At 35.1% G+C, this 17077-nt stretch overlaps 6 protein-coding genes across 6 annotated transcripts; all 6 read left to right on the forward strand.

The window, feature by feature from the left end:
* Positions 1-316: 316 nt before the first annotated feature.
* On the forward strand, positions 317-6067 carry SEC7 (Arf family guanine nucleotide exchange factor; the record flags this gene model as incomplete). Its single annotated transcript, XM_020222151.1, has 1 exon — positions 317-6067. One exon carries the CDS (start codon positions 317-319, stop codon positions 6065-6067), a length of 5751 nt encoding a protein of 1916 aa, XP_020077872.1.
* An 894-nt stretch (positions 6068-6961) lies between these two features.
* HYPBUDRAFT_147343 (uncharacterized protein) lies at positions 6962-8098 on the forward strand (the record flags this gene model as incomplete). The annotated part of the gene is made up of 2 exons (XM_020220044.1): positions 6962-6979; positions 7304-8098. 2 exons carry the CDS (start codon positions 6962-6964, stop codon positions 8096-8098), a joined length of 813 nt encoding a protein of 270 aa, XP_020077873.1.
* Positions 8099-9753: 1655 nt separating this feature from the next.
* Positions 9754-11540, forward strand: STB3 (Stb3p; the record flags this gene model as incomplete). Its single annotated transcript, XM_020222152.1, has 3 exons — positions 9754-9777; positions 9921-10587; positions 10618-11540. The coding sequence occupies 3 exons, from the start codon at positions 9754-9756 to the stop codon at positions 11538-11540; spliced, it is 1614 nt and encodes a 537-aa protein (XP_020077874.1).
* Positions 11541-11977: 437 nt separating this feature from the next.
* Positions 11978-14619, forward strand: CDC47 (DNA replication licensing factor MCM7). The gene has a single exon (XM_020219571.1). The coding sequence runs from the start codon at positions 12149-12151 to the stop codon at positions 14531-14533; it is 2385 nt and encodes a 794-aa protein (XP_020077875.1). The 5' UTR covers positions 11978-12148; the 3' UTR covers positions 14534-14619.
* A 500-nt stretch (positions 14620-15119) lies between these two features.
* HYPBUDRAFT_98076 (uncharacterized protein) lies at positions 15120-15618 on the forward strand (the record flags this gene model as incomplete). The annotated part of the gene is made up of 2 exons (XM_020224004.1): positions 15120-15188; positions 15256-15618. Coding segments are annotated over 2 exons (432 nt in total), but the record flags the coding sequence as incomplete, so codon positions are not given.
* Positions 15619-15754: 136 nt separating this feature from the next.
* Positions 15755-16554, forward strand: HYPBUDRAFT_152123 (uncharacterized protein). Its single transcript, XM_020220849.1, has one exon. The coding sequence runs from the start codon at positions 15885-15887 to the stop codon at positions 16503-16505; it is 621 nt and encodes a 206-aa protein (XP_020077877.1). The 5' UTR covers positions 15755-15884; the 3' UTR covers positions 16506-16554.
* Positions 16555-17077: the final 523 nt, after the last annotated feature.

Genomic DNA, 17077 nt, shown 5'->3' on the forward strand with positions numbered 1-17077 from the left:
TTGAGATCGAACCCCAACTGTGCCTGCGAGATTTGAACCAAAAAAAAGAAAGCCTGAAAAACTGACAGAGAACTACCAAAGAAAAAAAAAAAAGAATTAAAAACCAGCCAGCGAGTGGAAAAAAAATGGGTGAGCGAGACCGATAAAAAAGTATTACTTTAAAGAAAGAAAACACCGATCTATAGAAGAATACAAAAACAAGAAAGTTAATCAAAGAAATTGAGCCGTAATATCGAAAGTTCTGTTTACCAATATTGAAAGAAAAGCCAGGTTATAATCAATTGCTTTTTGATATCGTTCAGAACTTAGAATAAATATGACTGACGACGATCCTAGTGCCGCTGTTAAGGATGGATCTGCCAATGACAATCCGGAAACAGGTTCCTCGACTGTTGTTGATGAACCTTCACAGAAACTGGTGGATGTAAATTCCAATGGCGATAGCTTGGAAGAGATTGCTCTAAAAGAGGATCACAAGGATGATACCCCTAAAGATAAAGTGAATGAAGGGCCAAGTGAAGAATCTACTACTAATACTTCTAATAATAATAATGACGAGGATGATAAAGCTAATCTTGCGAAAGATAAGGAAGATGAATTGGATGAGAAAAAGACTGATGAAAAACATGAAGGTGTTGAACCACCTCAAGTTCCTGAAAAAGATGTACCTAATACCCAACAAAAAGAAAAGCTTCAAGACGAAGAAAAAGTAGATAATGCCCCAGATTCGACACCAATACCCTCTAATGGACAAGCAGAGTCAAATGGAGCCACTACCCCTACGATTCCACAAACACCAGAAATTTCAATTCATGAAGATACCACCTCAGGCCACCCGCTGCGTGTTGCCTCTTTATCTTCTCGAACTCACACTCGCCAGCAATCAACTGTTTCTTTAAGCTCGAATGCTACAGTTGACAATACCCAAATATTCAAGAAAACATTTGATCTCATTATGATGAGTAAGGAAGCAAAAAAAAATGAAGAATTGAAAAATTCAGTACAAAAAGCAATTGATTCATTGAATGATAACAATTCAAGAGATCCTCACGTATTATTTAACGCTTTAAAACTCACTTGTGAATCTTCTAGTAATGATTTAAAGTCAAAGGCTGTTGATTTATTCGCAAAATTGTTTGATTACGCGCTGTTTGATGATGATGAAGATAAAGTCAGGTTAACAGATGACTCAGTCGACGTTGTCGCATCTTGTTTCGATGGTGAAGGTACTGACCCTGAAGTTGAATTACAAGTTGTAAGAGCATTAATGCATAGTATTTTACTTATGCCTTGCCATGGTGCTTCTCTATTAAAAGCAGTAAGACAGATTTACAATGTTTTTATTTTCTCATTGGTCCCACGAAATCAAGCAGTAGCCCAGGGTATATTGACTCAAGTGATAGGAGCAGTTTTCCAAAGAATCACAGATTCTTTAAGTTCAAGAAGCAAAACTAGTAGTACCCTTAACTTGAAATCCCTGGCTGGAAGTAAAGATGACCTTGCCGAAACCTCAGGCACTGGTGTTAAATTAACTCTTGAGAATTTGGAAAACTTCAACAATGAAGCTAATGATTTAGATCGCGTTGATGAAGCTAATAAAGCCAGCGAGAAGGATGAAGATTTAGCTGTGAAAGATGCTTTCTTAATTTTTAGATCCATGTGTAAGCTTTCGATCAAATCTTTAGATTCCGAAACTTTAGATATGAGGTCTCATTCAGTAAGATCAAAGCTATTATCCTTACATATTATCCATACTATTCTCAGAGAAAATATTGATATTTTCTTAAATCATGACGTTGTATTATTATCATCCAACAATAAACCAGCTAGATTAATCAATACAGTTAGAGATTATCTTAGTGTTGCAATTGCTAGGAATGCTGCATCTCCGCTAGCACCCGTTTTTGAATTAACTTTGGAAATTCTCTGGTTAATAATTTCTAATTTAAGATCTGAGTTCAAAGACGAAATTCCAGTTTTCTGGGATGAGATATATTTCCCAGTTGCAGAAATGAAAACTTCCACTCCACACCAAAAAAGATATTTATTATCAATCATAGAAAGACTTTGTAATGATTCTCGATGTATCATTGAATTTTACTTAAATTATGACTGTGATAGTAATATGTCAAATATATGTGAAAAATTAATTGACTATCTTACAAAGCTATCTCTAGCAAGAGTAGAGGTGACAGCTAATCAGAAAGCAGCGTACCAAGAAAACAAAAGAAAGGGTATATCTGTCTATGATATCAATAAAATAGCTAATTTGACTACTAGTACTATGACATCAAAACCACCTGAACCGGATATTTATAATCATTTCCCATTAGAATATGCATTAAAGATGACCTCGATTAGTTGTTCTGTTGCATTTTTAAGATCATTGTATTCATGGGCTCAAAAAGGGATCAATTCCAATAAAAAATTAGAAAATGTATCAAATGGTTTACTTTCAAATGGAAGAGAAAGATCAGCTACTGTTGATTCGGGTAACTCAACTGCAAATAATTCCAGAAATCCTTCTTTCATTGGGACTAATAATGGAACCAATGAGGCTGTTAATGAGACAGATGATCCTGAACAGTTTGAAAGCTTGAAACAACGTAAAAAACAACTCTTGGAAGGCATTAAACAATTCAACCAAAAGCCAAAGAAGGGTATTAAGTACTTCTTGGATAATGAATTCATCAAACGAGATGATCCCCGTGAAATTGCAGTCTTCCTATTAGAAACCGATGGTTTAGATAAAGCTACAATTGGTGAATACTTGGGTGAAGGTGACGAGAAAAACATTGCTATCATGCATGCCTTTGTTGATGAAATGGAATTCACCAATGCCGGATTCGTTGATGCAATGAGACGCTTTTTGCAATCATTTAGATTGCCCGGTGAAGCTCAAAAGATTGATAGATTTATGTTAAAATTTGCCGAAAGATATGTTTTGGGTAACCCAACTGTTTTCCGTAATGCTGATGCTGCCTATATCTTATCGTACTCAGTGATTTTATTGAATACTGATTTACACTCACCTCAAATCAAAAATAGAATGACGGTGGAAAGTTTCATTATGAATAATTCGGGTATTAATGATGGTCAAGATTTACCAAAAGAGCTTTTGACTAGTATTTATGATGAGATTCAACTGAATGAAATTAAATTACAATCTGAACAACACGCTGCTTTATTAGCTGGTGACTTGAATGTTGCAAATAACTCTAATCAATCTGTTGGTTTCTTTGGTGGGCGTGATTTGAGCCGTGAAGCTTACATTCATGCATCTAAAGAAATGTCAACAAAGACAGAAAAATTAGTAAGAAATTTAGGGAAAAAGCTTAAATCAGATGACGCCAGCGGTAACAGTATTTTCTATGCAGCCTCTCATGTTCATCATGTTAAATCAATTTTTGATACTTTATGGATGTCCATTTTGGCCGGATTAACTCCTCCATTCAAAGAATATGACGAGGATGATGTTCTGAAAATATGCTTAGAGGGTATCAAGTTATCTATCAAAATTGCTTGTATGTTTGACTTGGACTATGCAAGAACTTCCTTCATTGGTGCTTTAGTTCAATTCGAAAATTTGAATAATTATGAAGAAATGAAACCAAAGAATGTTCAAGCTATTTATATAATGCTTGATATTGCCGTAAGTGAAGGTGATAATTTGAAGAATGCTTGGATTCAAATATTGACCTCCATTTCACAATTGGAAAGACTACAATTGATAGCTCAAGGTGTCGATCAGGATTCTATTCCTGACGTTTCTGTGGCTAAGCTAGTCAATAGATCCTCTCTTGAAAGCTCAGCTGCTCATGCAAGTAATTCAAGCTTCTTTTCTTCATTTACTAATTCTACTACAGCATCGCAAAATGCAGCTAACAAGTTTTACAATCAGCATTTGACTCCACAAGCTGCATATTTGTTATCGCAAACTGCTTTAGAAGTTTCCATTGATAAGGTATTTACCAATAGTGCTAATTTATCCGGTGAAAGTATGGTCGATTTTGTTAAAGCATTGAGTGAAGTTTCGTCTGAAGAAATTGAGTCATCAGGTCAAAGTGCTAATCCAAGAATGTTTTCATTGCAAAAAGTTGTTGATATTTGTTACTATAATATGAATCGTATTCGTCTTGAATGGTCACAATTATGGTCTATAATGGGTGAAACATTTAATAAAGTTGGTACTCATTCAAATCTGGCTATAGTATTTTTTGCTTTGGATTCATTAAGACAATTATCCATGAGGTTTTTAGATATTGATGAATTGTCACATTTCAAATTTCAAAAAGAATTTTTAAGACCCTTCGAGCATATAATCATTTATAACAATTCAATTGAGGTCAAAGATATGGTATTGGAATGTATTAATAATATGATTTTAGCAAGAGCCACACAAATCAAATCAGGATGGAAAACAATTTTTGGAGTTTTGACTGCTGCATCAAAGGAACCTCGTGAGTCATTAGTATCAAAAACTTTCAAGATGGCAAGTTGGATTAATAATGAATTTGCTGATGAAGTGACTAACCAAGAATCATTTGCTGATTTAGTGGTGTGTTTCACTGAAATTGCAAAGAATGAAAAATTCCAAAGACTTAGTTTACTATCATTGGAAGTGTTACTGAAATTAATCAAACAAGTTGCTGACCTCAGTTTTAGTAAACATGAAAGTAATGGAAAATCCTTAACTGTTACTAATAAGGATGGAAAGAATGATAAAAATGATAATTTGGTAAGACTTTGGTTCCCTGTATTATTTGGATTTCATGATATTATAATGACTGGAGAAGAACTAGAAGTTAGATCTAGAGCATTGACTCATTTATTTGATAGTTTATTAGAATATGGGGCATATTTTGAAAATGATTTTTGGGATTTGATTTGTCGACAATTATTATTTCCAATTTTCAGTGTTTTAAGTAATCATTGGGAATTAAATAATATCGACGAAAGTTATACCAGCGCTCCAGGAAGCCCATCAAGTACTTCAAGTATGACACCAAAAGATATTGATCGATTAAGTGTATGGTTATCGACCACTTTGATCCAAGCATTAAGAAATATGATCTCATTATTCACTCATTATTTCGAATCATTAAGCAGGATGATTGAAGGATACCTTGAATTAGTTATATCATGTATTTGTCAAGAAAATGATACAATTGCAAGGATCGGTAGATCCTGTTTATATACATTATTGATTGATAATAGTACCAAATTCAATAATGATCAATGGAGTCTTATTAGTGATGCATTTGAAAATTTATTTGATTTAACTACCGCTAAAGAATTATTTACATCTGATCCATTAAAACAAAGTAATTATATTGAAGATCGAGAAGATAATGATGTTGGATCAACCATTGATTTGAATGACCCAAGTTCACCAAAAGTTAATAAGCTTTCTAGTAGTATAGTTGATGATACTGAAGCTAGATTAAGAAAATCTCGAGAAAAATCTCTGATTGTTGTCAAATGTGTATTACAATTATTAATGATAGAAACCTTGAGTGAATTATTCGAAAATGAAATTTTTTATGAAAGTATTCCTTATAATTATTTGATTAGATTAGCTAATCTATTAAATGAAAGTTATAAATTTGCTAAGAAATTTAATGATGATTATGATTTAAGAGTCAGATTATGGAATGCGGGTGTTATCGAAAGATTACCTAATTTATTAAAACAAGAATCAAGTTCTCTGGCAGTTTATTTAAACATAATGTTTAGAATGTACTGTGATGATGATAAGACTTCAACTCAAACTAAAAAAGATATTTTGAATTCAATCATTCCATTGTGTACTACAATCATCGAAAGGTACACCGAATTCGATGAAACAAACCAACAAAGAAATATTTCTACTTGGAAACCAGTCATTGTTGAAATATATCATGGTTACGTTGAGCTCGATGAGGATGATTTCCTCAAATACACTCCAGTATTATATGAGTTAACCTTGAGTTTATTTTCCAAAAGCATGAGTTCCGATCTCAGGGCTGCTGTTAAGGGCTTCTTGGGAAGAGTCGGTGATGCTTTTGTTAATAAAGCTCAAGAATAGTTAATAAAATTTTTCTTCTCCTTTTTTTTTTGTTTGTTCTTTATACTTCTCTATATATTCCTTTCCATTTGTGTTTTATCTCTGTTTCGTTTTGTTCCCTGTCGTTATTACATTATACTTCATTTCACTTTCTAAAATTAAAATGTTATACCTTTAATTCATAGTTGTAAGTTTTGCAGCAATAGTTTACCGTCCCGGTGAATGAGTTTTCAGTCACGTGACACATAAAAACAAAACCCACCCCGTACACTACCCCCTCGAGGTCTTTGATGAGAGGCCAGACTGGAATATACGCTTGACAAACAGTGGGGACTGGGAGATGGCATGCGTATATTTGAGCACTCCCTGGCTACGGCTAGTCAAGCAAACAAGACGAAGAGGCCAATACTAACGTAAAAGTGAAACAGTCCTAACAGTTCAGCTAAGGTCTATGTGAAGAGGCCTAAAGCCATGCGATTGCTGACGAAACAGTACGGATGTTTTCAAGTGCAGCAATTTGCTATGTTTTTTCGTTCATTAGCTTGACTAGTCTTACTTGATTAGTTGAAAAAAAAAATTTTTCTGCCGTTTTATTGAATCACAATTACAAGTAGCACGCTTGCTCAATGGTAATGCTAACACTGTTGCTACTTAATATCTTTTTGTAATTGGTATATTGAAGTTGTCGTAGTTATAAACATAGTTAGCAGTAGTTGCTAAATTTGAAGCTTGTAAAACTAGTTTTTGTGACTGGTAAAAATGTGTGGTGAGAATTTTTGGTCGTTCGTTGAAAATTTTTTTCTTCTGAGTTTTCCCAGCAAAGTTTCAACGATGAAAATAATTTCACTTCTTTTTTAATTGCAATAAGTTTCCTTTCTTTCTACACAGATTGAATACAGAACTAAACGACAAATCATGTCATTTGAAAACAAAGTATGTAATTCGTGAAGAGATTTTTTTTTTTCCCATGGATTAGGGTATTCTCAATTAGTCCCCGAGAGAGGGTTGGACGGAGATTGAAAAAGTATGATGAACGATTGGAAAAAGTATCAAGAAAGATTGAAGAAATAAATTCAGTAGTGAGATGGAAAGATGTGGAAAGATGTGGAAGGATGTAAAAATGTGGAAAGATGTGGTGATGGGAGTGAAATAAGCAGGATGGAAGCGAAGAAGAAATTTTGTCATGAAATTTTTGGAAAAGATACTCGATACCCATTGAGAAGAAGAAGAAAATAACCATATACTAACCTTGAATAGAACTTATACGATTTATTAGGTAACGACGTGGAAGACGATTCCACTCCACAATTACCAATCAGGGAAGTTGTTAAGAACACTTCATCTTCTAAAAAGAAGGATGTTGCTCCAGCCAAAGCTGATCCATCTAGATCTAAAAACAAGCCAAAGCCAACTGGTAATGAAGGTGCTTTAAAATCTAGAAACAACAACAAAAACGTTGAAGCTCCATCATCTACTCCATCCAAACACTATAAAAGACCATTTGACCGTCACTCCAGATCCGGTAAAGCTGATTCTGGTAAAAAAGTTAGACAAGGATGGGGTGGTAATGATAAATCCGAATTACAAGATGAAACCGAAGGTTTACAAGATGCTGTTGAAGACTTAGAAGCTGAATCCGGTGAATCCACCACTGAAGCTGTTGCTCCAAAAAAATCTTTAAATGATTATTTTGCTGAATTAAAAGTCAAACAACAAGAATTAGATGGTAGTAAAAACTTGAGAAAAGCTAACGAAGGTGCTGAAGAAAAATGGTCTCAAGGTGAAGTTGTTGCTAAACAACAAGAATCTTTTGTTGAATCAAGTGTTGCTAAAAAGGCCAAACAAAAATCTCAAAAGGAAAAAAAATTTTTAGATTTTGAAGCTACTTTTGCTGATGAACAAAAACCTTTCAGATCCGAATCTGCTAGAGGTAACTTCAAGAGAGGTGGTAGAAGAGGTGGTGCCAATGCTCAAGGTGGTAGAAAACCATCTTCTAAAGCAACCACTGCCGATAAAAAACCATTGGATGACAAAAACTTTCCATCTTTATAAGAAGGTTAGTTTAATGTCCAACCAATTATTCCTAGGTATACCTATATATAGGGTAATTGTAGTTGTTTTGTTCTGTCTCTGTTTATTACAATTGTATATAAATTGTAAGTAATTGAAAAACATTATTATTTTTATTAAATGTATCAATATGAATGTTCTTGATTGGGAAATACCCTAGATCAGTTGTAAAGTGTATATATCAGACTAATGATCTTTGAAGGGATAAGGGATATCAAAATGCACAAGCATTCTCAGAAAACAATACCCCAGACAATCAATTGAGTAATTCGATCCATTAAAATACCTTGGTGCAACACAATCTCCAGACGCACCAGGAGTTGAAATGATTTAAATCAACATCCACCAGGATTAGCCCCGGGTGCTAGGAACCAACCAAACGGCGGTGACGGGCCGGATCATACCCAAGGGGTATTAGATCAAAATGATTAACCAGCTACCTCCCCTGGACATATCGGAGAATGCAGCCATGGGAAGTATTCCAAGTATTTCGCAATTGGCAACCATTTAGTAAAACTACATACATTTTAAAACAATATAATGCCATTCAATCCATCTATATCCTCAAAGGGACTATTAGCATGAATGACCAACCCAACCTCGAGGATTAACCCGGGAAGGGACACCATTAAAAGCGCCGATTGTAAATGCAGATCCCACGCTTAATCGTAATGGCGATGCTTCTGTTGGGTTGATGCCATTGATTTAACATTTTTCACTATTGCCACCGTCTTTACCAATATAAATCACTAGATATCCAGACTGCGATAAGATTTCCTCCCAGCAGGACCCCCGTACACCAGCCAACTATCAGTACACCCAAGCACCAACTTCCTAATTAGCTGATTTCATAGCAACCCCAATTATCAGACAGGGCCCAACAAGATTGTTTCACATCCGTTTTGAGCCTAATTGAAACCAGAAATAACCTTTAGCCAGTCAATTAGTCATATCAGTAATACTCGGTGCCCAGCTGCTCAGTTCCCCCCGGTCAGTGCCATTAAGCCCATCTGGTCACACCCAGTCATCCAGTCATTCAATTGAATTTCCTGGTTAGCGAATTTAGCTTTTTTCGGCCAAATTTTCCCAGTTTGCGTGGTTCCCGAGACATTGTTTTATTTGGGTTTATTTCGCTACACTGTTTTTTCTGTTGTTTTTGTTAGGTGATTACACCGTGAGTTGTGAAAAACCAAATATTTCAAATTTTTCAAATTAGTTTCTTCTTTTTCCCATGTCATATCTTCCCAGTACAAACAATCCCACGTTACCACCTATCCGTGCCACCAATCCACATTCTCGTTCTCAATCCTTGGAATTGTCACCACCAAATTTACCCCAGACACAATTTATTCCGCAAAATTATCTGCTTGACTCGCCCAATTTATCAACGAATTTTCCATCCAATTTTTCAACACGATTAGGGTCTTTCTCCCATACAAGGTCCAAGTCTCAGTCTCTGGTATTACCCCCGCCTTCTTTTGGTAATCCGCAATTATTAACTCCCACTGGCGTGAATTATCAGTTTCCGGCAATTAATTTGCCAACGTATCACCAATTGAATAAGAATCTTTATAATAGCTATAATTACCAACAACAAACACCTCCTTCTTCGGTCACCATGAATTCTTACTCCCCCAATGGAGCTTCTCCAGCCCATTCGCGTAACGCTTCCTTCGATAACCCCAGACCAATTGCACACGAACAGCAGCAGCAGCAGCAGCAACAACAACAACAACAACAACAACAACAACAACAACAGCAGCAACAGCAACAGCAGCAGCAACAACAACAACAAAATGAAAAGTCGGAGGAACATCAAAAGAAATTGTTATCCACCTCTTCTCCGGAAGCAATCAAAGTGGCCCTGAAAATTACACCCACCCGTTTGGCTAACTTACTTATACGTAAAGGACCTTTACCAATACGTCATATCACCAGCCAATTGGCCATTGAAGTTCCTGGCTTCGACCTTCTTTCGTTATCGAAACAAAGAAGATTAATCATGGCTGCTATGGACCAGACCGATTTGGAAAATAACGTTGTTTTTGAAAAAATCGGTTGGGGTCAATGGGCGGTTCGCAAAGTTGATAGCGATTATATCGTAACTGAAGGTACTGAAAAGGACACTTCTATCAAGCAAGAACAACAACAGCCCGATACTGAACAGAATAAAATTAACGTTCATGATTTAAGAAATCAATCTGGCTTGAAATTAGGTTGGTCTAAAAAACAACAACCAAAACTTTCAAATCCCGGTAGAGAAAAACTTAAACAATTAAATTCTTCAAGAAGAGAATCAATTACTAATAATCGATCAAATTTACATAATTTGAAAATCCCAAATGAAAGTTTAAATAATTCAAATGCAATTGTTTCTGATTCTGAAGATGATTTTGCGTTAGGTAATGATGATGACGATGATGAAGATGCAATCGATGAAGATAGTAGTGATGAGGCCGATGCTAGTAGCAGTGAGGATGAAGAAGATGCAGTCATGGAAGATGATGAACTCTTCACTTTTGACCATGATGATGAAATTAATAATGGTTCAAGCACCATTAATAAATTCAAGAAAATTAAATCTCCTCCAATAAAATTCGCTAATCGTGTTCCATTGAAATTGAGTCCTCCTCCTCCCGGTGGTTCAAATACTCCTAATAATGGTTCGATGCCTTCTTCAAGACGTAAATCTTCTTCTTCCATTATTAAAAACACTCATAGTTATAATCATAATCAAACAAGACATCAAATCTTTAATAGATCAAGACTTAATTCAATTGAAAACTTAGATAATTATATCTTGTCGTCTGCTAAAAACTCAAATGTCTCAATCAATTCTCCTCCTCCTTCTGCTTCTCATGCTGCTTTATTACTGGGTTCCCCCACTAATTCTTGGACTTCTTCTGGTAATTATATCCACAACGCAAATAATCATCAAAATTCAAGTCCCTTGAATAATGCAACTTCTTTGGAAACAACCTCTGCCGATAGTATCGCTGCTACAATTTCATCCGCTGGTCGTAGAAAATCTTCCTTCAATGAATCTCATATTAGATCAACCTTATCCTCCCTGTTATCGTCACCTCCAAAATATTCAAATTCTTCTTTACTGAAACCACCTTATGATTTAAGTTCCCATACTAATTCATCTTCTTCAGTAATAAGATCAAATGGTCTTCAACCCCCTGCTTCTACTTATAGTCGCTCCCTGAAAAAATCTTCCAGTAACCCTAATCAAAGTGATACCGATGAAGAAGATTGGGCTACTATCGGGGCTGAAAGTTTGCGCAAACAACAGGAAAATGATCACGTAAACTCAAATAATTCAAATGAAAATGAAAATGGGTCATCTAGAAATAAAAATCTGGATGCTGAAGAAAGAACTGCTGCTGCTATCGCTCTAGTCGATTTGATGTCGGTTTAATCCTCTATTTATCTCTTTATTTCTCTACTCTTTAATTCTCTACATACACTGTTTTATTCTCTTCTCTTTCTTTTCTAGTCAATTCCTGGGTCGGTTTAGTCATTTATAAACATTTATTCTAATTTTCTTTACCTCTGTATTACAAGTTTTATCCAAATATTCTACAGTACCTTTTGTTTTATTCAATATCTCACGTTCTCTCTAGTTACTCTGCTTTTATGTCATGTGTCATGATGGTCTCTTCAATCTGTAAATTATAAATGTATCAAACTCTGGTTAGTTATATCAAATATATTTATATGGGCATCAATTTTAGCCGTTTTGAGTAAATAAATTAGTAGAACGCGTCTTTTCAATTTTTTTTTTTTTTTTTTTTTTTTTTTTTTTTTTTTTTTTTTTTTTTTTTTTTCTTTTTGACCTCTGCGAGTTGAATCTTTCTTTTCTTCAATTCAAAGGACCAGTTTGACCGTTTAGCATCCCCTGACAGGCCTATCCACTGACCAGCTTATCCAGATCAATCAATTCGCTTTTTTGTTCAGTCTTGTCAAATAAGAAACCAAATTTAAAATTGAAGTTGTGAAGGTCAAATCCAAGGAAATATTCTCATCATGGCTACTACAACTACGGTATTACCAACAATCCAGCTCAATGTCAATTACCAGGATATCAAGGCGCAAATCCATGACTTCATGACCCATTTCAAGTCAGGGTCGCTTGACACCGATGTTGATATGGACTTAGACCATGAAGAAATACAAGGAGGTATCAAATATATGAAACTTTTAGAAAAAGTTGCCAATCGTGAAACCAATACTATTCATATTGAATTGGACGATATAAAAGCATACGAAGAGAACCAGAACGCCGGGTTTCAATCCCAGAGTCAACTGGGATTCAACGAATCATTGGTTGGTAAAATCATCAAGAACACTCATAGATTTATTGAAGTTTTCAGTGATGTGATTGATCAATTAATGCCCGAGAAATCTCGTGATATTACTTTTGAAGATGATGTATTGGATGTTATTTTACATCAAAGAAAAATGAGAAATTTGAAAATGCAACAACAAAATGATGATGAAGTTAATAATTTAAGAGAAGGCTTTGGTGCTCAAGATAATTTAAATGATAATGAAATTACCGCTCAAAATTTATTCCCTCCTAAATTAACTCGTCGTTATACATTATATTTCAAACCTTTAACTCAACCTTATCGTGGTCTTGGTAAACCTTTGGCCGTTAGAGATGTTAAAGGTAGTTACGTGGGGCATTTCATCACAGTTAGAGGTATTGTTACTAGAGTTACTGATGTTAAACCTTCGGTTTTAGTTAACGCTTATACTTGTGATAGATGTGGTTATGAAATTTTCCAAGAAGTTAACTCAAAAGTCTTCACTCCTTTAACTGATTGTAATTCAGAAATTTGTAAAGATGATCAACAAAAGGGTCAATTATTCATGTCAACAAGAGCCTCTAAGTTTTCTTCATTTCAAGAAGTCAAAATTCAAGAATTAGCAAATCAAGTTCCTGTGGGTCATATTCCTAGATCTTTATCGATTCATGTTAATGGTACTTTAGTTAGATCAATGAATCCAGGTGATGTTGTTGATGTTTCTGGTATCTTTATGCCTTCTCCTTATACTGGATTTAAAGCTTTAAAAGCTGGTTTATTAACTGAAACTTATTTGGAAACCCAATATGTTCGTCAACATAAAAAACAGTACGAGTCTTTGGAAATTAATCAAGATGTTCACGATAAAATTATGAATTTATTCAATCAAGGTGATATCTATAATAAATTAGCTAAATCTATTGCTCCAGAAATTTTTGGTCACTTAGATATTAAAAAAATTTTATTATTACTTTTATGTGGTGGTGTTACAAAAGAAATTGGGGATGGTTTAAAAATTCGTGGTGATATAAATGTTTGTCTTATGGGTGATCCTGGGGTTGCCAAATCTCAATTATTAAAAGCAATTGGTAAAATTGCTCCTAGATCTGTTTATACTACTGGTAGAGGTTCGTCAGGTGTTGGTTTAACCGCTGCAGTTATGAGAGATCCAGTTACTGATGAAATGGTATTAGAAGGAGGTGCTTTAGTCTTAGCTGATAATGGTATTTGTTGTATTGATGAATTTGATAAAATGGAAGAATCTGATAGAACAGCTATTCATGAAGTTATGGAACAGCAATCTATTTCTATTTCAAAAGCTGGTATTAATACCACTTTAAATGCAAGAACTTCTATTTTAGCAGCCGCTAATCCTTTATATGGTAGATATAATACTAGATTATCTCCTCACGAAAACATTAATTTACCAGCAGCACTTTTATCAAGATTTGATATAATGTTCCTTATATTGGATCAACCTTCAAGAGAAAATGATGAAGATTTAGCATCACATGTTGCCTATGTTCATATGTATAACAAACAACCAGAAATGAGTTTTGAACCAATAGATTCTCAAACCATTAGACAATATATTTCAGTGGCTAGAACTTATAGGCCAACTGTTCCCAAAGAAGTTGGTGACTACGTTGTTCAATCATATATCAATATGAGAAAAGAATCTCATAGAAATGAAGGATCCGTCAAGAAATTTGCCCATATTACTCCAAGAACCTTATTAGGTATTTTGAGATTATCACAAGCATTAGCAAGATTATCTTTTACTAATACTGTTACTGCAGAACATGTTGACGAAGCTTTAAGATTACTTGAAGTTTCCAAATCATCATTATACGCCGACGAAGATACGATCCACGAAGATGAATCAGCCACTTCTAGAATTTACCAAATCATTAAGAGCATGGCTGGTGATGGATTCGACGAAATCACTAATTTATCGCTTGCTGACGTCAGAGAAAGAGTTATCGCTAAAGGTTATACTTTACGTCAATTACAACTGTGTCTTGACGAATACAACCAAATGGGTACTATGCAAATAGCCGATGATACTTTAATTCTTGTTGATATGTCTGATGCTTATTAATTTTCCTTGATAATAATATCAATCTGTATTTTTAGAATCCTTTCAATTCAATAGTTTGTAATTGTCCTTGATTAGTTTGTTTTGCCTTTCTATGTTCCTTTTTTTAATTCGTCTTCTCTTCCTTAATATTCTAAATAGTTTTATAAAAATTTTTGCAAGTAGTCTATCTTCTATAGTAAGTAACCATTACTTTTAACACAATTAATGCAAATATCTACAGAATTCAATCCAAATGAGCCATTGACTCAACTCCTTAGTATCTTCCTTTTAAAGCTGCTTCGGTAGGCCCTTAACCAGCAATTCTTCATTGATTTAGTTCGCAATGCAAAATCGATAAAGTATGGGGATGCGTGAAAAAACCCATCAATTAAAACCAGAGGGAAATAAAATCATCATTCTGTATCTGAACTTCTTGCACAAGTCAGTAATGAAAGCAGCTGCTTTGCGAAGAAGAAGCAGTCAATCAAGTCAATCTCTGTCAAGAACAACCCGAGCCCGTAAAAACCTTGAGGGACATACTCTAGAAGAAGGACAGACCCCAAGACCTCCTACTGACCAAGCAAATAACGAAGAACATGCTTTGATACCCCAATTGACTAACATCTCGAGATTCTCTCTTGTATTGGAGAACAAGGGCAATGTTGCAAGGGACCAAGTATGTATATCAATTTGATTCTTATTCGACATGCTATTTTTTGCAGTCACTTTACTAACTACCCAAGTTGGCCAACGAAAGGACCCTACTATCCTATGTTAGAACCGCTTTAGGCTTGATGACCCTCAGCATTGGGTTTTTGCAGTTTTACCGAATGGAAATGAAGTCTACAACCGTTATAGTGGACGGCACTAAATATGACATCTCCCGTGATCCAGGTTCTTTTTTCATAGAGAAATTAGGAAAATCAATAGGAATAATAGCCAGCACCATAAGTTTGGTAGTGATCCTCATTGGTGCCTTCACTTATTATCAAAACCAAAGCATGTTCACCCATAACATCTACCCTGCTCCCCGTATCACCATCACTTTGATAGCAGTGGTATTCATTGCGCTTTTTGCCCTTCTACTCGCAATAGACATCAAACTGGTATACCTATAAGGTCTCTCTACATATACCAATATCCATAGACTTATATTATAGCTCAAATACACCTTTATAGACGGGTCAAGTGTAGATGGACGCGTTGGCGAAATTGTTAGTAAAGGTATTTTTTTTTTTTTTTTTTTTTGGAGAAAAGCGACTTTTTCGAGAACACAACAAAACTGCCATAACTGAAAAAAAACTTGACAGAGAACAGAATATTGGAAAGAACGTACAACTCAGGTCAATCAACCAAAACAAGATCCAGTAACATGTCCGAATACGCATCACAAACCGTCGCTCAATTGAAGGAAATTTTGAAAGAAAGAAACTTATCTACTGATGGTAAGAAAGCTGAATTAGTGGAACGTTTGACCGAAAGCGATAAAGGTCAAGCTGCTCCACAGACTGGCGGAGAGTTGGATGAAGCTGCTGATGAATCTAGTGCACCTCAAACAGAAGACGCAGCAGGCAGCAACGAAGCTGAAAAGGCTGGGGACTTGACTGTGATCCCACCATCTGAAGGTAAAAATGAAGAAAGCAGCGATGCAAAGGCTGAAGAAAAACCAAAACCAAAAGTCTTAACTCCAGAAGAAAGAAAACAATTGGCAGTAGACTTATTGACCAAGAAAATCCAAAGGGCCGAAAAATTTGGTGATGAAGGTGCTGCTGAAGCCTCCAGGAAAGATTTGGCTAGAGTTGAAAAATTCGGCGTTGAATTGGGTACTGCATTGGCTAGAGAAATTGGAATTTTAGATAAAAATTTTAACCAAGGCCTTAAGACCCATAAGTTCAACAAGTTCAACAAAAACAGAAATAATAATAAAAGAGGCTTCAAGAATAACAAAAGAGGTGGTTTCAAAAATAAATTCAACAACAAACGTCGTGATTAGATAATGGTCTAATAACTTAACGAACTCTTCCCTTGTACTTTTCCCCTATACTTTCTTTTTGTTCTTTACATTCTAAATCCAGTTTTATTATTACAACCTTTCAATTCAATTTTAAGAACGGTAATGTCAGATCTTCAATATCATCATTCGGATTATCTCCGCCAGTGGTTTGGATACAATGGCATCTCCTGTTTTAGTTCAATATTTCTTATTCCAGCTTGCTTTTATTGACTTCGTAAAACTATCTTGTATGAGCATTCTATTTAAGCGTTTTCAAAGCCTTTCTCTGATGAGCCTTTACTTAAGTCATGCCTACCTGTAGACTTGAATATTTAGAAACACATATAGTTTTAAAAGTACCTTGACTACGATCAAATGCCTTAGACTGTAGCTCTCATACTGCAAATTTCAGACTATCGATGTACTTCCCATAAATTCTAATGCAAATTATGAGGTGTACGGACTTTGTGTAATGGGGTGATGCCGTTGGAGCCACCAGAGATGGCTTTAGAGATATAATTTGCCAGTTTTCTTCCTCAATTGAAAGTATTCTAAGTTTGGCCCGTTCGAAG

The sequence above is a fragment of the Hyphopichia burtonii genome (genome assembly GCF_001661395.1).
Source record: "Hyphopichia burtonii NRRL Y-1933 unplaced genomic scaffold HYPBUscaffold_2, whole genome shotgun sequence".
NCBI classification, from domain to species: domain Eukaryota; kingdom Fungi; phylum Ascomycota; class Pichiomycetes; order Serinales; family Debaryomycetaceae; genus Hyphopichia; species Hyphopichia burtonii.